The sequence below is a fragment of the Pistacia vera genome, unplaced genomic scaffold (assembly GCF_008641045.1).
Source record: "Pistacia vera cultivar Batoury unplaced genomic scaffold, PisVer_v2 Contig358, whole genome shotgun sequence".
NCBI classification, from domain to species: domain Eukaryota; kingdom Viridiplantae; phylum Streptophyta; class Magnoliopsida; order Sapindales; family Anacardiaceae; genus Pistacia; species Pistacia vera.
In genome coordinates this window covers 14,554-35,225 of record NW_022196177.1, presented here as the reverse complement: position 1 = coordinate 35,225, position 20,672 = coordinate 14,554, and the positions used below count along the sequence as shown (strand labels likewise).

The following is a 20,672-nucleotide window of genomic DNA, read 5'->3' as shown; positions in this document are numbered from 1 at the left end:
TGTTAACTTACCCTTAGCAGGACATTTTACATTGAGCAAAATGCAGTCCCCCAAAACCGATGCAGATAAGATTAAAAGGGAAAATATACCCTATTCTAGTGCCATAGGATCTATCATGTATTAAGTGATAAGCACCAGGCCTGATCTTTCCTTTGCAATATCATTATTAAGTAGGTTTATGTCTAATCCAGGAATAGAACACTGGGTTGCTTTGAAATGGTTACTCAGATAAATTAACACTACAATGCATGTTGGATTAGATTTTTGCAAAAGAACCTCTACACTTGATCTTGTTGGGTATGTGGACTCTGATTTTGCAGGAGCTCAAGATTCAAGGAAGTCCACCACAGCCTACTACTTTACCTTAGGTGGAAACTGCATCAGCTGGAAATCCCAACTTCAACCATTGGTAGCACTGTCCACAACAGAAGCTGAGTATGTGGCAGTGACTGATGCATTCAAGGAGGCAATATGGCTACAGGGGATCTTGAAAGAGGCAAACTTGATGGATGGACTTGTGATTGTGTATTCTAACAGTCAAAGTGCCATTCATCTAAGTAAGAACCCGATATCATGAAAGGACAAAACATGTGGATGTCAAGTACCACTTTGTCCGAGATCAAATCTCAAAAGGAAAACCGAGTCTACTAAAAATTCCAACCGAAGAAAACCCATCTGATATGGGAACAAAAGTTGTAACTACTGCAAAGTTCAAGCACTGCTTGAACCTTTTTCACATCAACTGACTCCCAAAGTTGAGAAGGAGTATGTGAATTGCTTGCTGCACCTGTATGTTGCTGTCTGTGGAAGGGATAAGGCTTCAAGGTGGAGATTGTTATACTTGAAGCCTTATACGCTATCGTATTGGCTTAAGTTTACTCTACATCTTGACCGTTGGTTTGTGAGAAATCTGATGGCTGAAAATAGAAGACTGGTCAAACCTTTAAAAGATGAAGTCTCTTCCATTCGCGGAACACTCTCTCACTCTCTCAATTGAAATCTTCCCCAAAATTATTTGGTTAGGGTTCAAGAATAGGGCTTTGTGTGTGTATGTGTAAATCTACAGATAATCTGTCCATTAGAGTTGCATTTCTTTGTGGAGTTAAGAATCTGGTGTTGAGTTCTCTGTTTGGGTTGTAAATTTACCAGTATTAGTCTGAAGCCTAGGTAGTTCTTGATAGGGAATCTTGTAAGGGAATCATGGTTGAGTGTTTGTAATCGTTCTTGATAATAATAGTAAGTGCAGCGAGCATCCATATTCAGGAGCTCAACGTGGATGTAGCTTGTTCAATCTTGAACAAGTGAACCGCGGTAAATACTGTGTGTTGATATGATTTTATTCTACTTTGATTGATTGATTGTGTTGATGTTTGCTTAGCATTAGTTAGGGGAATTTACAATAGACGGGTATCCATGATTTTGGTTTTAAAATTTTTTTAATTTAAACTATGGACGGGCGTCCATTCTAGGTGAACACTCATCTAGGTGGACACTGATCCATTGAGTAGGGACACCCATCCATAATATATGGACGAGTGTCCATAATTTTTGTTTTCAAATTTTTTTAATTTACACTATGGACGGGTGTCCATTCTAGGTGGACGTCCGTCCATAGTAAATGGACTCCCATCCATATGATATACACAGGAGTCAATTGTTATTTTCTCATAGAAGGGAGTCCATTTAAAATGAAGGACTGTCCAATAATCACGGACGTTCGTCCATATTTGATGGACGATCATTCATTCGCAAAATATTTATTAATATGCTATGTGACTACGTCTACTCAGCTAACACATCATTCGATGCAAAATTTCAGTATAACTCTTCGATGTTCATAGCATTATTGATTGTGTTGATAATTGATACCATAATAAATCCTCATTTCTACTATTCAATAGCATATTTAATTTTGGTATCAAGTAGGGACAACCATGAATTAATTTTAGAGGGGATAAATTCAAAATAATATAATATAATATAGGAAAAAAAGTAAATAAGCGGGATCAAATCCAGGAACATTAATACAAATGCAGATTGTTCCAAAAAAAAATAAAACCAAATTAATGAAAAAAAAAAAAATTAGTAGGGTCACCAGCCCCCATTCGTTATAGAATAGGTCCGTCCATGTATGGGAGTCATGGGATAAAAGTTACGGATATATTTTATTATGCTTTTAACACAATATTATCACATATAAATAAATCAATAATCGTTATAGTGATGACAAAATTAAATATGCATTATAATATTGTTTACTAATGATGTGTAATATTTACGACTTTTTCTTTAGTGTGTAGCAGGATTCTCTGACGGTCAAAACTTTTATCTGAAAAAAGATTTCGATAAATAAAATCCATTAAAATTTTGTAGTTTAAGAGATGGTGCATTTTCTTGGGGACAGAAGTGGAGCATGTTCAAAGTCAATCGGCACGAAATAGAAACGCTTTGAGTGAAATTGAAGTAATGGAGAGCCCTTCGAGATTCCTCAATTTCTTGCGAAGAAAGAGTTAATGCATGGTCTCGCACTCTCGCCTTTACATGTTACAAGAGATGGCAATGTGCTGGGCCAGGATTAGGTACCCCTTGGCCCAGGCTCAAGTGCGAACCCATGACAAAGTCGGGCCTGTCACGGGGATGACAGGTAAAGCTCAAGCCCAATCTAACGAGCTTTTTGTAATCTCAGTCCCGGCCCAAGTCCGCCCTTTTTTATAATGTGAATTTTTAAATATTAATAAATTTCAATTTTTTTATATTTTTAATTCTAGAAACAGTTTTTAAATATTAATTTATTTTTTAATACTCACAAAATATTAATAAATTTCAATCTTTTTTATATATATGTAGGATAATTATGTAATTAGGTATATAGTATAAGGGTAATTTAGTAAAATTAATAATAAAATGTCAGGTCAGGCCTGAAGACATACCCATGCCCAGCCCGTACCCTAGGACGGGCCTTAAAATCAGTCTCAGGCCCAAGCCCAAGCCCACTAACATCAGGTAAAGCCCAACCTTTTTGGGACAGGACATGCCGGGCCAGGTACTTGGAAATACCAGGCCCATTGCCATCTCCATGTAACATGGGTGGCAGTGTTACTTTCCCAAGATTGAGGGGTGGGAAATTTTTATACTGAACCTCAGGGGTGGAATGTAATAAGCTCATAAAATAACTGATTACATATTCTTTAGGATGTCTTTGGTTCATATAATGTTTTATTATGGGCAATGTTGTATTAATAGAAAGATAGATTACATTGAAGATTACTGAGAATATTTAAGTAAATATGTTTGGTTAGTTTGGAATAAATTGGTGGGTATGTTATATTGATATGTTTGATTGGGAGGTAAATGGGTGGGTATGTTATATAGATTACTAAATTGCCCTCCTTTTAAAATATTAATATATTATTGTTTTTTGAATTATTTCTTTTAAACCCCTACATTTGAAATTTTGCTAAAACACTCCAACCATATAAAACTTTAAGTTGTAGCAAAATCACCCCCATCCACCCCCAGCTAGTGCCGACAACCAACCACCACTGTCGGCACTGCTGGAAGTCACGTAATGGCACACGACCAATAGGATATGACCGATCGTGTACCGATAAGGTTGTTTTTGGCCATGGATTTGTGATCCATGGTCACCATGGCCGAAAACGACCAGATCTGGTTATTTCTATGGTCGTTTCACAGCCAAAGATGTGGCCTTTTCACGGCCATAGAAACGACCTTATCGACGCACAATTGGCCAAATCCTACTGGTCTTGCGCCATTACGACAACTACCACCGGCAGTGGTCTTGGGTAGCTAGGGGTATTTGTTAACTTTTAAACTTTTTGTGGCTAGGGTGTTTTAGCTAAATTCTCAAATGTAGGGGGTCTAGCTAATGGTTATTTAGTAGACATTTGAGAGCAATTATGTCCGAAATGGTATTTAATTAAGGGCAAAATATGTATAAAAATCATATTACCTCGGTAATCTTTTAATATCACCTCCTTGGAGGGTATCTGATTACTCCATATATTACCAATTGTAAATATTATTTGCAACAAAAGATATCTATAATAATTGATTACTTGCAAATCAAATAACAGAATCTTGAAAATTAAACGAAGATTACCCCCGTAATCTTATATGAACCTAAACCAAACGGACCCTATGTGGTTATAGTAGTGGCAAAAATTCTGTTGTCATTAAGTTTTTGGCGTTAAAATAAATGATAGAGGGTAATATAGTAAATATGTATAACCCATCCTGTTATAAATTCTAATGATCAACTAACAGTATGGAAAAGAGTGCGTTTGGTTTATTATTTTGGATAGGATTTTGGGAATAATACTGGGTAGTTGAACAATGGAGTATTACAAGGTAAAATTTAAAAACTTATAAAAAAACCCTTAGGTTTGCTAATTTAATTAAACACCCCAACATATAAAATGACAAACACACCCCCACCACCCGCAGTGCCAGATTCCGGCCACTACCATCGAAATCTGGTTGGAAAATTGCGTTACGACACAGACTGGTCGGATCTATGTCATAACGTGTCGATATGACCTTTTCCGGCCAGATCTACGGCCAGATGTGGCCATCGATGGCCGAAAAAGGCCAAAGAAGTCCATTTTTAGCCGTCAGCAATGATCAAAGATATGGCCGTCGTTTTCGGTCAACGATAGCCATTTCTTTGGCCATCACTGACGGCCAGATAAGTGAACTATCAGCCAGTTCTGGTCGTGGTGTAGGCCATTTTACAGATTTCGGTTACCACCGACGGTGGTTGCCAGAATCTGGCAAGTATGAGTTGATGGGGGTATTTTTGTTCATTTTTAAACTTTTTTCTGGGGGTATTTATGAAATTAATAAACTTAAGGGGTCTAAAAGTAATTAAAAAATATAGCAATATTTCTGGAATAATGTGCCAAACAATATTTGGAGAATAGAATTGGGAATATGGGAAGAAATAGGGAGCCAAACGCACCCTTCGTTATTTCTGAGGGATCTTAGGGAAAATTTTGTTATTTGGTTATAAAGTTGGGCAAGGACCAGTCCCAAGCAGGCCCGGGCTTGGGTCCCAGGGCCATGAGCAATTTATTTTTCCCCTTGATCTTTTTTTATATTTTAGGGGCGAAACAATTTTGTAGGGGGTTTTTAGTATTTTTCATGGGTAGATTAGTAAGTTTCTAAAAGTTTAATTAATTTTTAAAAATAATAAAATAATAAATAAATTAATAGTTAATTTTAACATAAATGTAATATCCACATTTCATACATTCACGTTTCACAAATAAACAATTAAATAAATTTTTTTTATTAAATTATTCATCTTCATCGTCAACAATATTTACATCATTCAAATCTGTATTCCTAAAGAGTTCAAGTAGTTCGGGATCTTTAGGGTGCTGTTGTAGTCTTCTTTCTGCATAAGTCCAATCTCGTAAACACGTTATTACTTCAATCATCTCATCGGTTAAAGAACATCTTCTATCTTCAATAATCCGGCCACTTGTTGAAAATGTTGACTCGGATGCAATTGTATAAACCGACACAGATAAAATGTCACGTGTCATTTGGGTTACAATGAGGAATCAACTTTCATGTTGGTTTCATCATTGAAGAATATCCATGTCACGTTTCTCCTTCATCGTCATAAAGGACAGGTCCACTTGTAGGTAACGATTCAGCTCATTTGGTCCATGTATGTACGAGCTGGAGCTGCTACTTCTGCCATGTTCTATATTCATCCACTTCCTCAATCCTTGACGGAGTTCTACATCAAGGTCCTAATCGTCTCTCCTGAACATTCCACTTCCACTTCCATTGTACCTGTTCTCATATAAAGAAAAAAGGGCTATCCAATTTTTGTTTAAAGTCAGTCAAATAAGACGTATAATCATGTCGTAAATGCTTGCCTAACTCAGTAATTATACAGTTAACTATGTGTAATTTAAACCTAGGATCTACAACAAGGCCTAATCCATATAAGAATGGAATATCTTACCAATATTTCTCATATTTTTCTTTCATCTTTAAAACAATTTCCCTTAAAACGTTATTATATCTATATTTAATTAGCAAAAGTTTTAGCAATTTGAAGTAAAATATCTAACACTAAATTAGTTGTCGGATAATAAATACCACTTAATGTATTAGTAGAATCATAAAAAAAAATTAAGAAATGAATAAAAAAGTTCACAAACCGCCCAATCATCATATCTAACAACTTCCTCTGGATAGTGCTTTCGGTTGACGAAATCTGTAATTTGTTTTGCGGTTGGCAAAGTTTTTTCCAATATCAAGTAGATGGAGTTTCAACGGATAGGCATATTCATACATAACTTCAAAAGTCGAACCGATAGGTCCTTTTGCTTACAATATTTGACATACTCCTGCCATCTTTTATTGCCACTGCCGACGATAAATCCGATAGTCGTGCGCACACTCTCCATCTTCGAATGTATAGCATCTATACCTGTTTTAACTATCAAATTGATGATGTGGCAAACACATCTCTGGTGAAAAAATTTGCCTTCACCACACGGATCCAATCTCTTTTCAAATAAAGAGATTGTCGCGGTGTTAGTAGCTGCATTATCAAGCGTTAGCACTACAACTCTATCAGTTAATAAATATTCTTGCAAAACTTCAAAAATTGTAAAATAAAAAGTTTCAGCACTATGTTTTTCATATAATGGTTTAAAACCCATCAATTTTTGTTGTAAACCCCAATTATGAGCTGAGAAATGTACTGTAACAGTTAAAAAATTAGTTTTTGATCTACAAGCACATGTGTCTAATGTAAGTGCAATAGATATATTCCTAAAATTTTGAAATTCATTTTTAAGTTTATTATTTATTTTGTTATAAAGTTTTAGTATATCTCTTCTACTTGTACTTCTACTAATAGGGGTATATGCTGGACACAATGGAGTTTTAATCATGTGAATAAAATAAGGATTTTCAGATAAACAAATGGGAGAGTCTGTAGCAACTATGAATCTTGCTATTTCCTCTCATGCAACATCTGCATTGTATTGTCATGTTGAGAGAGTTGAGGATTGTGGATTAAAATTAAGTTGAGTTTGAATTCGCCTACCTGATCCGATTGAAGATGTACTGGGCAACTGCATTATTTAGGAGTGCTTCTTCTCCACGTGTCGTCGCATCGTTGAAGTCCCCTTCTCAACGCTAATAATGGTTTCACAGAAATTATATACCCCACACGATTCTTCCCCCTCCTCATTTGTCTTTGGCCGTTTTGATTTGGTGAAGTGTCGCTATACATCAGACACGCCCTCTTTGACGGTCGGGAGGGTTGGGCTATGCCCGTGCCCGTTGACTTGCAGCTCGCATGTGTTTGGCTACACCTCGTCCCGATCGAATGTGGTTGTGGAATTGCAATTGCTGCCTCTGGAGGAAAGGGTGAAAATGGATTGAACCCTTCCATTTCTTCGGTGGATGGAACGTAAAACTTATTTAGGGATGGTCCTCCGAATGCATCATTTCGGGAATCCATTATGAATTTATGATAAAATAATAAATAATTAAAATGAAAAGAAATTAAAGAATAATATGAATAAGAGATGATATTGAAAAATAGAAAAAATTGAATAATATAAATAAATAAATAATATGAATAAATTATAAATATAAATATAAATTGAATGAGAATTTGATTGGAGATTTGGAGTAGAGAGATTGAGAGAATGAGAGATTGAGTAGTGTGGAAAAAAATGAAAGATTTTAGGGTTATTTATAATGTAGTTAGTGTAAAAAAAATCCCCTCCCCTCCCCCCAACACCGCTGTTCCAACAGTTATTAAAGAAGAGTAAAAAAAAAAAAAATTTATAAATTTTATAAAATTTCTTTTTAACCCCTATAATTTAATGTTTATTTTAAAATTTATAAGGGACTTTAATAATTGTACAAGGGACTAAAACAAAAATGTTTTAAAAAAATTAGGCCCAAGCCTAGAGGAAGGCCTAGTGGAGGGACTGGGCCGTCCTCCTTAGGCCTGTTCCGTTTTGGGACCAGACCTCCTAAGACCGGGTTTTTGGGTTGGGTTTTTGGACCCAGTCCCAAATGCCCACCTCTATTTGGTTAAATCTTAGGAGGTTGAATAAACCTCCTAGAAGAATAATGAATAATTTTCATATAAATCTTATTTCAAACAATTTATATTCATAATATAGATAATACGTTCCTATATCACTAAGATAAAGTTTTCAATGATGCTAGAGGTACAAAGAAATTTACAAAGATTTCTTGTACAAAGTGAGTGACAAGAAATGAATGGAAGAGTGAATACAAAAAGTCAAACTTATCGTATTCATTCTTCCATGCAATCTTTGTCACATCACTTTGTACAAAAAATCTTTGTAAATTTCTTTGTACTTCTAACATTATCCTAAAGTGTTTTAAATAAGATCGGCATATCATATTACCTTCATTTTCATTCAATAATGTATTCACATATGTATACTATTTATTAGACAATCATATAAACCATATGCAATGTCGACATAACCACAACTTTATTTTTTTGCTTAGATGATACATGCATATCAAGTCATCCATATAACAATACATTGATGCATATAGTTTGGAAATTGGAGAGGTCAATATAAACTTCCAAACTACAGGGGGTGCTTAAATTAATCCACCACATTCATTCTACTTTAATATTACAAAACCCTCTATAGTTTATCAATTTTCACTGACATCCCCAAACATTTAGGGAGGTCAACGACAAATCCTAAAGTATAGGAGGTCTGTCAAAATTAGCCCCCTTATTGCGGATCACAGTTTCGCAAAGTTCGTTTAACCGTAATACTTCTCGCTCACTCAACTTTCAGTTATCGTCTTCAAGCTCGAGCCTTTTCAAGCTTCAACGCTCCTTTCATGGCCATTCCCAACTCTGCCTTCTCAATTGTACATTTCTTTCTCTCCACGAAGCCTACCGCGCTTCCGTGTGAGTGCACGCGCCTCACGCACGTGAACCGATAGCAGCTCCGTTAATTTCCTTCGCTCGTTCTCGAAGCGGCGCCCTTTTGTCTATGTCTTCTGTAGGTGAAGACTTGCCTGTCGACTACGGCGACTGGCTTCCCAAACCGAAGCCCAAGAATCAGAGACGAGCCGGCGTTTTGCTCCATCAGACATCGTTTCATGGCCTCTACGGTATCGGAGATCTCGGTGACCAGGCGTTCGACTTGCTAGACTGGCTTCATTTCTCTGGTTGCTCCGTTTGGCAGGTCAAAACGCTCCGTTTTGTCAAAAAAAATTTGGCTAAAGTTTTTGAATTTGCAGTAGTCTGAATCTGAATGTTAAGATATTGATAGCATTAGCATTTTCTTAAAACACTGCGTTTCATGATAGCTGAATTGAATGTGAGGTGCTGACGTGGCATTGCTGCAGGTTCTGCCGCTTGTTCCTCCGGGAAGGAAAGCCAATGAAGAAGGATCACCATACTCTGGCCAGGTTTAGAGACCTCTCATGAAGCTAATTACTGTTTATCTTGCTTGTTTTGAATTGTTACTGTGGCTAATTGTCCCTGATTACTGCTTTCAGGATGCAAATTGTGGTAACACTCTGTTGATTTCCCTTGATTAGCTTGTTAAGGATGGTTTGTTGGAAATGGATGAGCTTCCACAGCCAATGTGAGGAATTCTGATATTAAAATCAATGATGATATCTGTTAGGGCCAAAAATCGTCTTGGGCTTGACGAGACCCAACAACGAAATAAATATGTTATGGCCCAAGGTCTCAACCCAATCCCGATTGGGTCTACGCTTAAAATCACCTTGTGAATTACTCACTCTATGAGTTGGGCTATCCTATAAGTTAAGCTAAACTGGGTTTCAGCTCATTAGCTAGCCTACAACAGTCTATAAATAGGAAATCAGAATCCGATTCTATTTCCTCTTCTACAAAGATTCCAAATCTTATTTAAACTATTAAATTTAATTTGATAAGGTCAAGAAATCATATCTCTTTCATGATAGAGATTATCTCCCAAAATAGGACTTAGTGCCCTACTAAGATTCCAACCCCTTGGGTTCACTATAAAAACATAGGCTTGCCCTCTCATTAGGCATGAAATCTCTCATAGTCAATCTACACTACTCAAAACCATCTATTTACTCCTAAAGTTCTTACTCCTAAGAACCCGACACCTCTACCGTAGTCCTAGCCTCCGACAAGACTCTTGGTAATTCTTCATCTCCTTAATTCTTATCAAATAATCTCTTTTAGCCTCGCTGACTTGAGCGTCGGAGTGCCTACGGCAAACACCACCCCGGTGTTTTTCGGAAGCTTCACGCTTGCCCTTTCATATGTGCAAGCCTAACGGATTGTCAGTTGCCTCAACTTTACGGGATCAAACCCTATTTTCATGACGGTAGATTTTTTGCATCAACAATTTGGCGTCCACCGTGGGGCCCTGACAATCATCTGCCAACGGCGACTTGCAACATGAGAGGAGGAACGAAACTCCCTTCTACCGATGTCGTTGATCAGATCAGTACTCCTCCAGTCATCCGAGTCAAGTCTTGGATAATCACTTTTGATCAAATTGATTCAACTCTGTAGTCTATTCAAAACCCATCGAGCCGAATGAAGGTGTCGCATATCCTGAAGCCCCCTTACAGAAACAATTTTTGCTTCTTTCCAAACGCCAGAAAGAAAAACAAAAAAAGAAATTCAAAGCCTGTCCGTTTTCTTCTTCAGAAGCGCACAAACCAACCCATATTTCACCAACACAACTTGTCACTTTTCGAAATTTCCTCCAAAATACAAATCCCAAGCACAAACAGAAAACCAAACACTTCCAAGCACTAGAGATCCTTCAAAAATTTCTCATCCCGTCTTCTACCTAGACTCCGCCAGCAGACCAAAAAAAAGATTGGACTTCAATCACTTGACGAAGGATCATCCATGCCTAATTTGGAGCATTAGACATGAGTCATGTACTCATGTTATGCTTTTTGAGTTGTTTTGTAGTTTTATAATTGTAGTGATTGAAATTAGTGGGAGAATAAAAAAAACTTGGTGATAGTTTCTAACTTTCTATATTGTTGTTTGTTTAAATGATTTTGGTGAAGTTATTTTATGTGAATTGTGATGAATAATTGTTTGTGTTTTGATTTTGATTGACGAATTATATGTGAATTGTGATGAATTAATTGAATTCAAGTGTTGCTTAGAGATTACAGGTTATGAGTTACATTGGACACAAATGAATGAATAATGAAAGTTTGTTAGGGGTGTATTTGTAAACTTATAAGGTGTTTTTGTTATTTTTTAAACTAATAGCTAGGGGGGTAATTAATTTTTTACAGGGTACCCCAGAAAGAAACCGGAACCTGCATTTTAGGTTCCGATTCCTTGAATTGAAGAACCTGCACTGTGCGGTTTCGGTTCCTTTTTTTGGGAACCTGCACTATGCGGTTTCGGTTCCGGTTCCCTGGAAAATGCAGGGTACCCGGAACCGCTCACCCCTAGTCTCAAGTACAATCAGGGGCGGACCCAGCCCTTGGGCCTACCTCACATTTTAGAAAAAAATTATTTATATAGTCGCATAAAAAAATTCTATTAATAAACTTATCTTTAAATTTAAAAAAAAAAAAAAGAAATATTATACATATATCTAAACTCATAAAAAAAACTTGCTATTAATATATATATTTCACACATACATTATATTAAAAGTTTTAAAACTCCCTCCACTCTTTTCTACGTCCATCTGTTTTTTATGATTTTATCCCTAAAATTATTTATTCTCTCGTTCTCGCTTTCACTTTTTTTATGTTATTCGTTCTTGAAACTTTTGAAGATTGAAATTGTTAAAACTTTCACTCATTAAGGCACCACAATTAACTTCGTTTTTTGTTTTCTCAATTTGAGGTATTTGTGTTGCTTATTTCATGTTAGTTTATTTTAAAGTTGAACCATACTTATTTTTTGAGGTTTTTTATTATAATTTGATAGAAAAAGGCATGGATCTTGTGAATTTGTTTTGTATTTTGTATTTAAGAATGTTCCTGCTTTCTCAAATTAAACTTTAACTATATTTACTAAACGTTATTCTGCGGCCTTCACCCACCCATTACTTATATTTCAAACGTCACCGTTTAGCTGCTCAAAATTATTAGAGAAGTTTTAGTTATTATCTATGTTTATACTAAGAAAATTTTACATTTTTTTATTGATTCATATTAAAAGTCAAGGCAACGTTGACTTAATTTAAGTTTTGGTTGACTTTAGCTTAGGTTAGGCCTGATCAAAATCATGAAAATTTATATTACAATCTTGAAAGGAAAAAAAAAAAAAAAAAAAAAGGAGAAATAAGAAATTTGAGTAGAACATTTTTGGTGGATTATGATTATTGTAAACTCTGTTAATTATATTGGATTTAAGTGGATCGTTAGATTCATGTGGTCTTTTGCTCTCTTTAATTGAAGAGGTTTTTCCAGATAAAAATTTTCTTGTGTTTCCTCGTGAATTGAATGTTATTTTCAACATAATTTACTCAAAGTTTTGCTTCTCATAGATTTATTCAAGTGGTAAAGTATCGTATTGTTGCATTATTTTCTTTCAAATTATTGATATTATATTATTTATTTTGCTTAAAGTTTGTTGATTTTTTTTAATTTTCATTAGTTGTTTGACAAACAATGGCAGAGCCACGGAAGCCCCTCCTCGGCAAACATCCTGGGTCGGTCACTGGGTACAATGCACCTTGGTTGCGTCTCAGTTGGAGATGCAATCTGCCATCAACAACATTAGCGGAACAGATTGTGTGTCGTAGATGGAATTTCGACGCCGAAGTTTGTGTCTCTACTCAAAATCTGACACAGCTTTGCCGCGTCGCAGCGTTATGCTTGTCAACACTGACTGAAAGAGAACATATTGCAACATTGCTTCTGTCTCGTAATTCAAGTGTCACGCATTCCGGTGTCGGCACCCTTCTTTTGCGCAGCTATTGAGTTGGCCATAAAACCATTTAAACGTGGAGGCGCGCGCACATGGTGATATTCAAGGTTTTTTTATTTTCTTATTTTACCCAAAAAAATTTACACATATTACATGTCCACAACACACCATAAATCACTACTAGAATACAACAAAATTAGTAGAATTCACAAATCACGCCATAAAACGCAAGATTTTCATGTCTTAATTCAACAAAGACAATCATCCCTGAATCCTGACACGTGGGATTTCCATAAACTGGGAACAGATTGTGTTGGAGATGCAATCTGCCATCAACAACATCAGCAGAACAGATTGTGTTGTGCGGCCAAATTATTGTGTCGTAGATGGAATTTCGACGCTGAAGTTTGTGTCTCTACTCAAACTCTGACACAGTTAGGGGTGTTATCGAGCCGAGCTTTTGGCTTAACGAGCTCGGCTCGTGAAGGAGGAAATTATATGACTCGGCTTAGCTCGGTAATGGGTTTAACACATTTCGAGCCGGCTCGCGAGCTGAGTTCAAGCCGACTCCAAATAATTTTTTTTTTTTTAAAAAATTGCTAGGCAGCAACTGCGCATCTGATTAAAGTCCGATGAAACCCCAAACCCCAAACAAACAACCATCGCAGATGATGAAGATCCGACGAAGAAACCCCCTACTTACCGATTAATGTCTTGGAACTCACTGTTTAGGGAGAATCAATCATAGAAATTAAGAATTCTTGTTTTGAATATGTCAAATTGAGAAACTAGAAAGTAATCAACAAATGTTGGATCATTCCATAATGAAGTTTTATCGAGCTCTGGGACAATAAGGGTGACATTTAAGTATCTGGCAATAGCGACCATTTCGCAAATATGTAGTACAGGCATTAAACAAATGGTTACATGGTAGCATAAAACAAGAGAGCTCCTATGGAAAAGGACAGAGATTTCAATCAAATTCAATATCAACTCATTATTGCTCACATTTGATTGAGTCCTCCATTGCAAGAAACCATCAAATAGCCATTATTCTTATAAACCCCTGTAAACAACAGTTGACAGATTTAGAATAAGATCAGTTTTAGGATTCCTGACTTTTCATTAATAAAGGTAAAGTTAAAATGGGCCATGAACCTAAAAGAAGAGTGACAACTAGATCAAAAAAGCAAATGAACAAACGCTAAACCTGGTAAAGGAGAATCTTAAGAAAAAGATTGAATTTGATGAAAATCCCACGAAGATGATGACGATTTGTCGAAGAAGATTCAGATCTGGCGAAGATGATTCAGATCCAAAAAAGAAGATTAAGATCTGACGAAGATCCCGCGACGAAGATGACGAAGTTCCGACGACGATCAAACGACAAAGATCCCACGAAGCTGACGGAAATCTGATTCAACTTATTTCGATGATGATGGAGAACAAAATTGTTACTTTGGGAGGAGTTTGATTCAAACTTTTACGGCAAGGGTTCTACTGGTGTTGGATTTTGATGATTTAGGGATTTTAATAATGGGGGTTATTTTGTTATTTTTTAAAACTTGTATTACACTATTTCATTAAGTCCCAATAGTTTAGAAATTCTCAAAAAGCCCCCCGCTATTTCGAGCCAGACTCGGCTCGGTTTGTCTCATGAGCTGAGTCGAGCCGGCTCATTATCAGACGAATAGAGCCGTTAACGAGCCGGACTTGAGTCGAGCCGAGCCGGCTCGCGAGTGGCTCGGTTTGTTAACCAACCCTAGACACAGCTTTGCCGCGTCGCATCGTTATGCTTGTCAACACCGACTGAAAGAGAACATATTTCAACGCTGCTTCTGTCTCGTAATTCAAGTGTCACGCGTTCCGGCGTCGGCACCCGTCTTTTGCGCATCTATTCAGTTGGCCATAAAACCATTTAAATGTGGAGACGCGCGCGCACATGGTGATATTCGAGGTTTTTTTATTTTCTTATTTTACCCAAAAAAATTTACGCATATTACATGTCCACAACACACCATAAATCATTACTAGAATACAACAAAATTAGTAGAATTCACAAATCACGCCATAAAACGCAAGATTTTCATGTCTTAACTCAACAAAGACAATCATCCATGAATCCTGACAGATGGGACTTCCATGAACTGGGAACAGATTGTGTTGGTGATGCAATCTGCCATCAACAACATCAGCGGAACAGATTGTGTTGTGCGGCCAAATTATTGTGTCGTAGATGGAATTTCACGCCGAAGTTTGTGTCTCTACTCAAACTCTGACACAGCTTTGCCGCGTCGCAGCGTTATGCTTGTCAACACCGACTGAAAGAGAACATATTTCAACGCTGCTTCTGTCTCGTAATTCACGTGTCACGCATTCCGGCGTCGGCACCCTTCTTTTGCGCAGCTATTCAGTTGGCCATTAAACCATTTAAATGTGGAGACGCGCGCGCACATGGTGATATTCAAGGTTTTTTTATTTTCTTATTTTACCCAAAAAAATTTACACATATTACATGTCCACAACACACCATAAATCATTACTAGAATACAACAAAATTAGTAGAATTTACAAATCACGCCATAAAACGCAAGATTTTCATGTCTTAACTCAACAAAGACAATCATCCATGAATCCTGACACATGGGATTTCCATAAACATAGCAACACAAACAGTTCCAAAAGGGCAATACATTAAGTTCTTAACACTGTTTTCTCTAACACCATGACAAAAGCATCTATGCGTCGAACCACACAAAAAGATCCATGGACCAAAGATTACCCACATAAGAGTTTCAGGCATGTCAACTGATAATCAACCCGGCAACCTCCCATCATGCCGAACATTCGGCAACTGACCATTCCCCAGACTATTATAAGATGATGAATTCATCCTAACTGCGTTATCCATGGAGTCAAAAAACTTTTACACAATTCATTCAAATTCCAAATACTTGGCTTCCTGTTCTTTAAATCGGCGATCATTAGATGCTTGAGATTTTGCTAACGTCGCCTCCTAATCTTCAAAATGACGTTCATATTCATCCAATTTCTTTTGCTGGGATTCAATTTTTGAGCGCATGGTAACAGTTATTGTACTTTCACCTCAGGCCTTGGACAGTTTCATCTGAGTACCCATGCCATTGACATACCCGATCCTATTACCAAACACACTACAAAAACCAAACTCTGTAGCTTTTGATCTGAAGTCATTGAATCTTTATTGTTCAGCTGTATAATAAAACGGCACCGTTCCACTAAAGAGAACTAACAACAAGTAACAGAAGTTGTTAATATAGTCGTTGAGCAGAGAAGTTTTCAAACAATACACTTTGAAATTTTCCAGATTCCAGAACTTGGAAAAGAAATAGATCTTTAATCTTAGAGCGACGAATCTTTAAAACTTTAATATCCTTTCCACTTAATAGCCATTGAGTCTCGATATAACATCATAAATAAACATAAAACAAAGAACTTGAACACCAACTGAAATAAACCAGAGGGAGCAGAGGAGTTTTGATTCCTTTTCTGTTTGGTAGCTGCTGATTCGATTACATCCTCCCTCAAGCCAAGCAGTAATAAGTTGTTGTTGCACCTTGCATCACTAGAATACACAAAACAATACATAACACCCTCCCTCAAGCCAAGTAGTAATAAGTTGCTATTGCAGCTTGCTTCACCAAAAAACACATCCAATAGTAGCTTGCTTAATCAACCTTCTGTGATCTTATCTGCTACTGAACTAATAATCTTATTTGTATCCTGATAGGAATCCACTCCGAAATTGATAGGAATTGGCTAGGTAGTCGGCCTTTGATAGGAATTAGGCTGGGCAATGATCCTTTGGTGGGCTTAGGTAGACCTCTCCTTGGAAAACTGGCTTGCCAAGGGAGGGTATCCAAGCCCTTGCAAACCACATGCCGACCCCTTTTCCCTCTTAATGTGGGATCCTAACATACCACCACGCTTTCGCAACCGATGTCCACGTCGGCCTCTTTATCCCTTGGGTGACTATACACGGATCCCCTTTACCTCAGGCCTCCATGCCCTTTCTCAGGGTAGTAGCCTGGGCCTAAGGTCAGCTTGCCATAGGTCAGCCCACCACATAGGTGACGTCCACATGGGCGCAGGATCATGTTTTGATACTGATTGATATGAACACACTCCCAAATTGATAAGAATTGGGCTAGGTAGTGGGCCTTTGGTAGGAATTGGGCTAGGTAATGGGCCTTTAGTAGGCTTGGGTAGAACTCTTCTTGGAAAATCAGCTTGCCTAAGGAGGGTGCCCAAGCCCTTATAAACCACATGCCCACCCATTTTTCCTCTCAATGTGGAATCCTAACATATCCTCACCATTATTAGTACCAAAACCAATATCATCCTTTCAAGTAAGCAGCAAAGTGAGTTGAAGTTTGCTACTTAGCATATGAAAATTGGTAATAGGTAAAGGCTTTGTAAGAAGATTTGCAATCTAAAATTCAAATTCAATACATTGGACTACAAGCTGTTTAGAAGTGACTATATCTTGAACAAAATGAACATCAATTTCTATATGTTTTGTTCGAACATGAAACACTGGTTTGCTGCAAGAGCTCTTGCACTTTTATTATCACACACAACATTGATTTGGGAAAAATAGGTTCCTACAATTCTTGAAGAAGTTGTTGAATTCAAACAATTTCAATAGATGCTTCAACTTTTTGCTTTCGAGAAGACCAACTAATGAGATTGCCAACAAGAAATATGCAAAAACCACTAGTTGATTTTCTATCAATTAAGTCATTTGGCCAATCTACATCAGCAAAACCTTCAAATACTAGTTTTGAAGAGAAGTGAAATAGAATACTGTTAGGGTAGGTGCCCTAGAGCCAATCAAATTGTAGTATTTGACCACTTGTAAAAAACATGCTGATATTAATAAAAGGCAATTTGACTATATTATGTAAATCGTATTTCAGATTTGTTATAATATGCCTTTAGAATGGTAGAATCATGATGATAATATCAAGTGCTTTAAATCTTGATTGTAAGAACCTTATGATCACATTAGATGGTCATTCTAGAAATCGTTCGTAGCCCAAGTATTACCTTGAAGTAAAGGCACAAATAATACGGTAAGGCTATCATAGCGTTGAATGACCCTATCAAAAGATAGTAACAAATCTTGCATGTTAAAGTTGTTTGGTGACAACTTGGTGCTACACATAGGTGCTTGCAGTTAGTAGGTTCACTGGACATGACCAACAAGAAGATTCCATATAGATGGTAACCCCAATGTCTATGGAATATATCCTCTAACGGATCCACTAGTACAAATCATGAGTCAATTGACTCACTATTGAATCTGTTAATACCTATTTGCGAACCTGCAGTGAATTAACGTGCACCAACATCAACTGATTGTAAATAGACTGAAACCCCATGCTACAGTAGTCCAAAAATAATGTAAGCCCACTAAAGCAATCCTCACACATGTAGAAACATGTGAGATTTTGAACCGCTCAAAAATAAGCACTGTAGTGTAAATGAGAGTGATTTCCTCAGAGGAAAATCACAAGCTACCCAAAACAGGACAGTTGAGCGTAAAAATGCGCAACGTGTCAAACACTTGTGTGAAAACGCAAAGTGAAGGTCAAGGTTACATGATAAACACATAGCCAACAAAGCTGGGCCATTTTCCACAACGATCGGCCTAAGGCAGCCACCGTACATAGCAGCATTAAAGTGAACGTGACAACAGTCTCGTGTTTTTCAACTAGGGTTGTTAGGGACAATGGTTGTGTGCCTCAACACACAACTTCTAAACACCCTGATGAGTGTTTCCCAAGGCCGCATGTTGAAACATGCGGCCATCCCATCCTCCACGTATGGTAGTAGGTGGTTGCCATGTGCAAAAAACACAAGAACAATACGCTGGCATGCATGCAGTTGGCTATAGCAACGTGAGCTGCTTTGCACCAACAGCAACAATAGGTGCGCACTACTACTACTTTGGGTCACGACGCTGTTGTGCACCACCACGCATGGTAGCTAGCACCACCATACACGGTGGTGCTTCTAGGGTTTTAGAAATTCTCTGATTTCAACAAAAATCAGTCCAATCATAGCAAATTTCAATAAATCACCAAACACAACAATCTCCATTTTAATACAATTAATCCAAACAAAATCAAATCACATATTTTCCAGCAAAGATTAAACACTATAATCTCATATAAGAGGCTTTGATACCACTATTAGGATTTAATCAAAGAAATAGGTAACAGAAAACAAAAATTTACCAATTAAAGCCCTAGAAGCCCCAAAAACCCATATACGAGAGTTACATTGTTAACATGTTATAAATCATCAAAAACCCATACAAGGTTTTGGATTCTTACCCACGTTGATGGCTCCACTACTTGATCGTTAAAAAATGCTCACACTCCAAGGATAGGAGTGAACCCATGATATCCACACAAAATCAAGAATCAACACACAATCGCTATAATAGTTTGATTTGTGAGGTTTAAAGAAGAAGTGAGTGAGAAAAAGAAGAGAGAATTTCTTCCCTTTAGTTTTTCTCTTGGACAGCCAAATGAGCTTTTTCGGGAAATTTGGGGAAAAGTGCTCTTCCATAGGAACACCCTAATTTCCCTTATTTTGTATATACCCTTCCACTAATTATTTAATTAGTGTCCAAGATTTTGCAAACAAAATCACAAATCGGGTATTAGGCCATTATTATTTTATTCATCTAATAATGATTTTTCAGTATTTAAAAGATTATCACTTTATATATAATATATATATTATATATATATATATTATATATATATTATATATATATATATGTGTGTGTGTGTGTGTGTGTGTGTGTGTGTATAATGACTTTTTATTTATTTACAATATATATACGACAATATACATATTTAAATAAATAACCAATTTTACATATTAAATCCAATACGGGATTGGATCTAGGCAACAATTTTTCCAGCAAATTTAATTGCTCTATAAGATTTACCAAAATACCCCTTCATCAATAAATGACGAAAATGCCCCTCATTCGTATCTTCTTTAAATTGCCTTTTAAGTGTGTGACCCGTAAGCTCCTCATCATGGTGGTAGTGAGTAATATGGCGATCAACACCTTATTAATCGTCTCATTACACATAGACCAACATTGTCCTCTAGTAAGGCATCATGGCCACCCGATAGATTCGGATTCAATGTATTCGCTACTTGTCAACAATATGGTTACCGTGCAATCAAATCCTTTCATAATCTATTATCTCATCAAGGTTTGAAGCATAGAAATAATGTCAACTTCAAGTATAAACCACCTTGACATATTCAGATTTGATTATCAGACCAATCGACCAATCGAGTATCAACTTGATTCCACTGTGGCCACAAATTCAAGGTCGTTGTCTCTTACCAAGAATCTCACCGAGACAATTTCTACTGTAGCCACGAGTGATGAATCCTTTGTCGACCCCCCATAGCCATGATGTACTTCTTAATGCAGTCAATCACTACCATACTGATAAACCTAATCATGATTACGTTTGGCTAGTGTCAAACTACACCAATAGTTACACACGACGCTCTGGTGATCTGATCAAATCTAAGGACCACATGCATCACCATCTTTTAGAGGATGTATTCCATGGACATTGGGGTTGCCATCTATATGGAATCCTCTAATGGGCCAGTCTAGTGAACTTGTGAATAATAAGCCACGCATCATTCTAGGTTG

General features: G+C 37.0%; 1 protein-coding gene across 1 annotated transcript; it reads left to right on the top strand.

Moving 5' to 3' along the window:
• The first annotated feature begins 244 nt into the window (after window positions 1-244).
• Window positions 245-577, top strand: LOC116139704 (secreted RxLR effector protein 161-like). The gene has a single exon (XM_031425358.1). It carries the CDS (start codon window positions 245-247, stop codon window positions 575-577), a length of 333 nt encoding a protein of 110 aa, XP_031281218.1.
• Window positions 578-20,672: the final 20,095 nt, after the last annotated feature.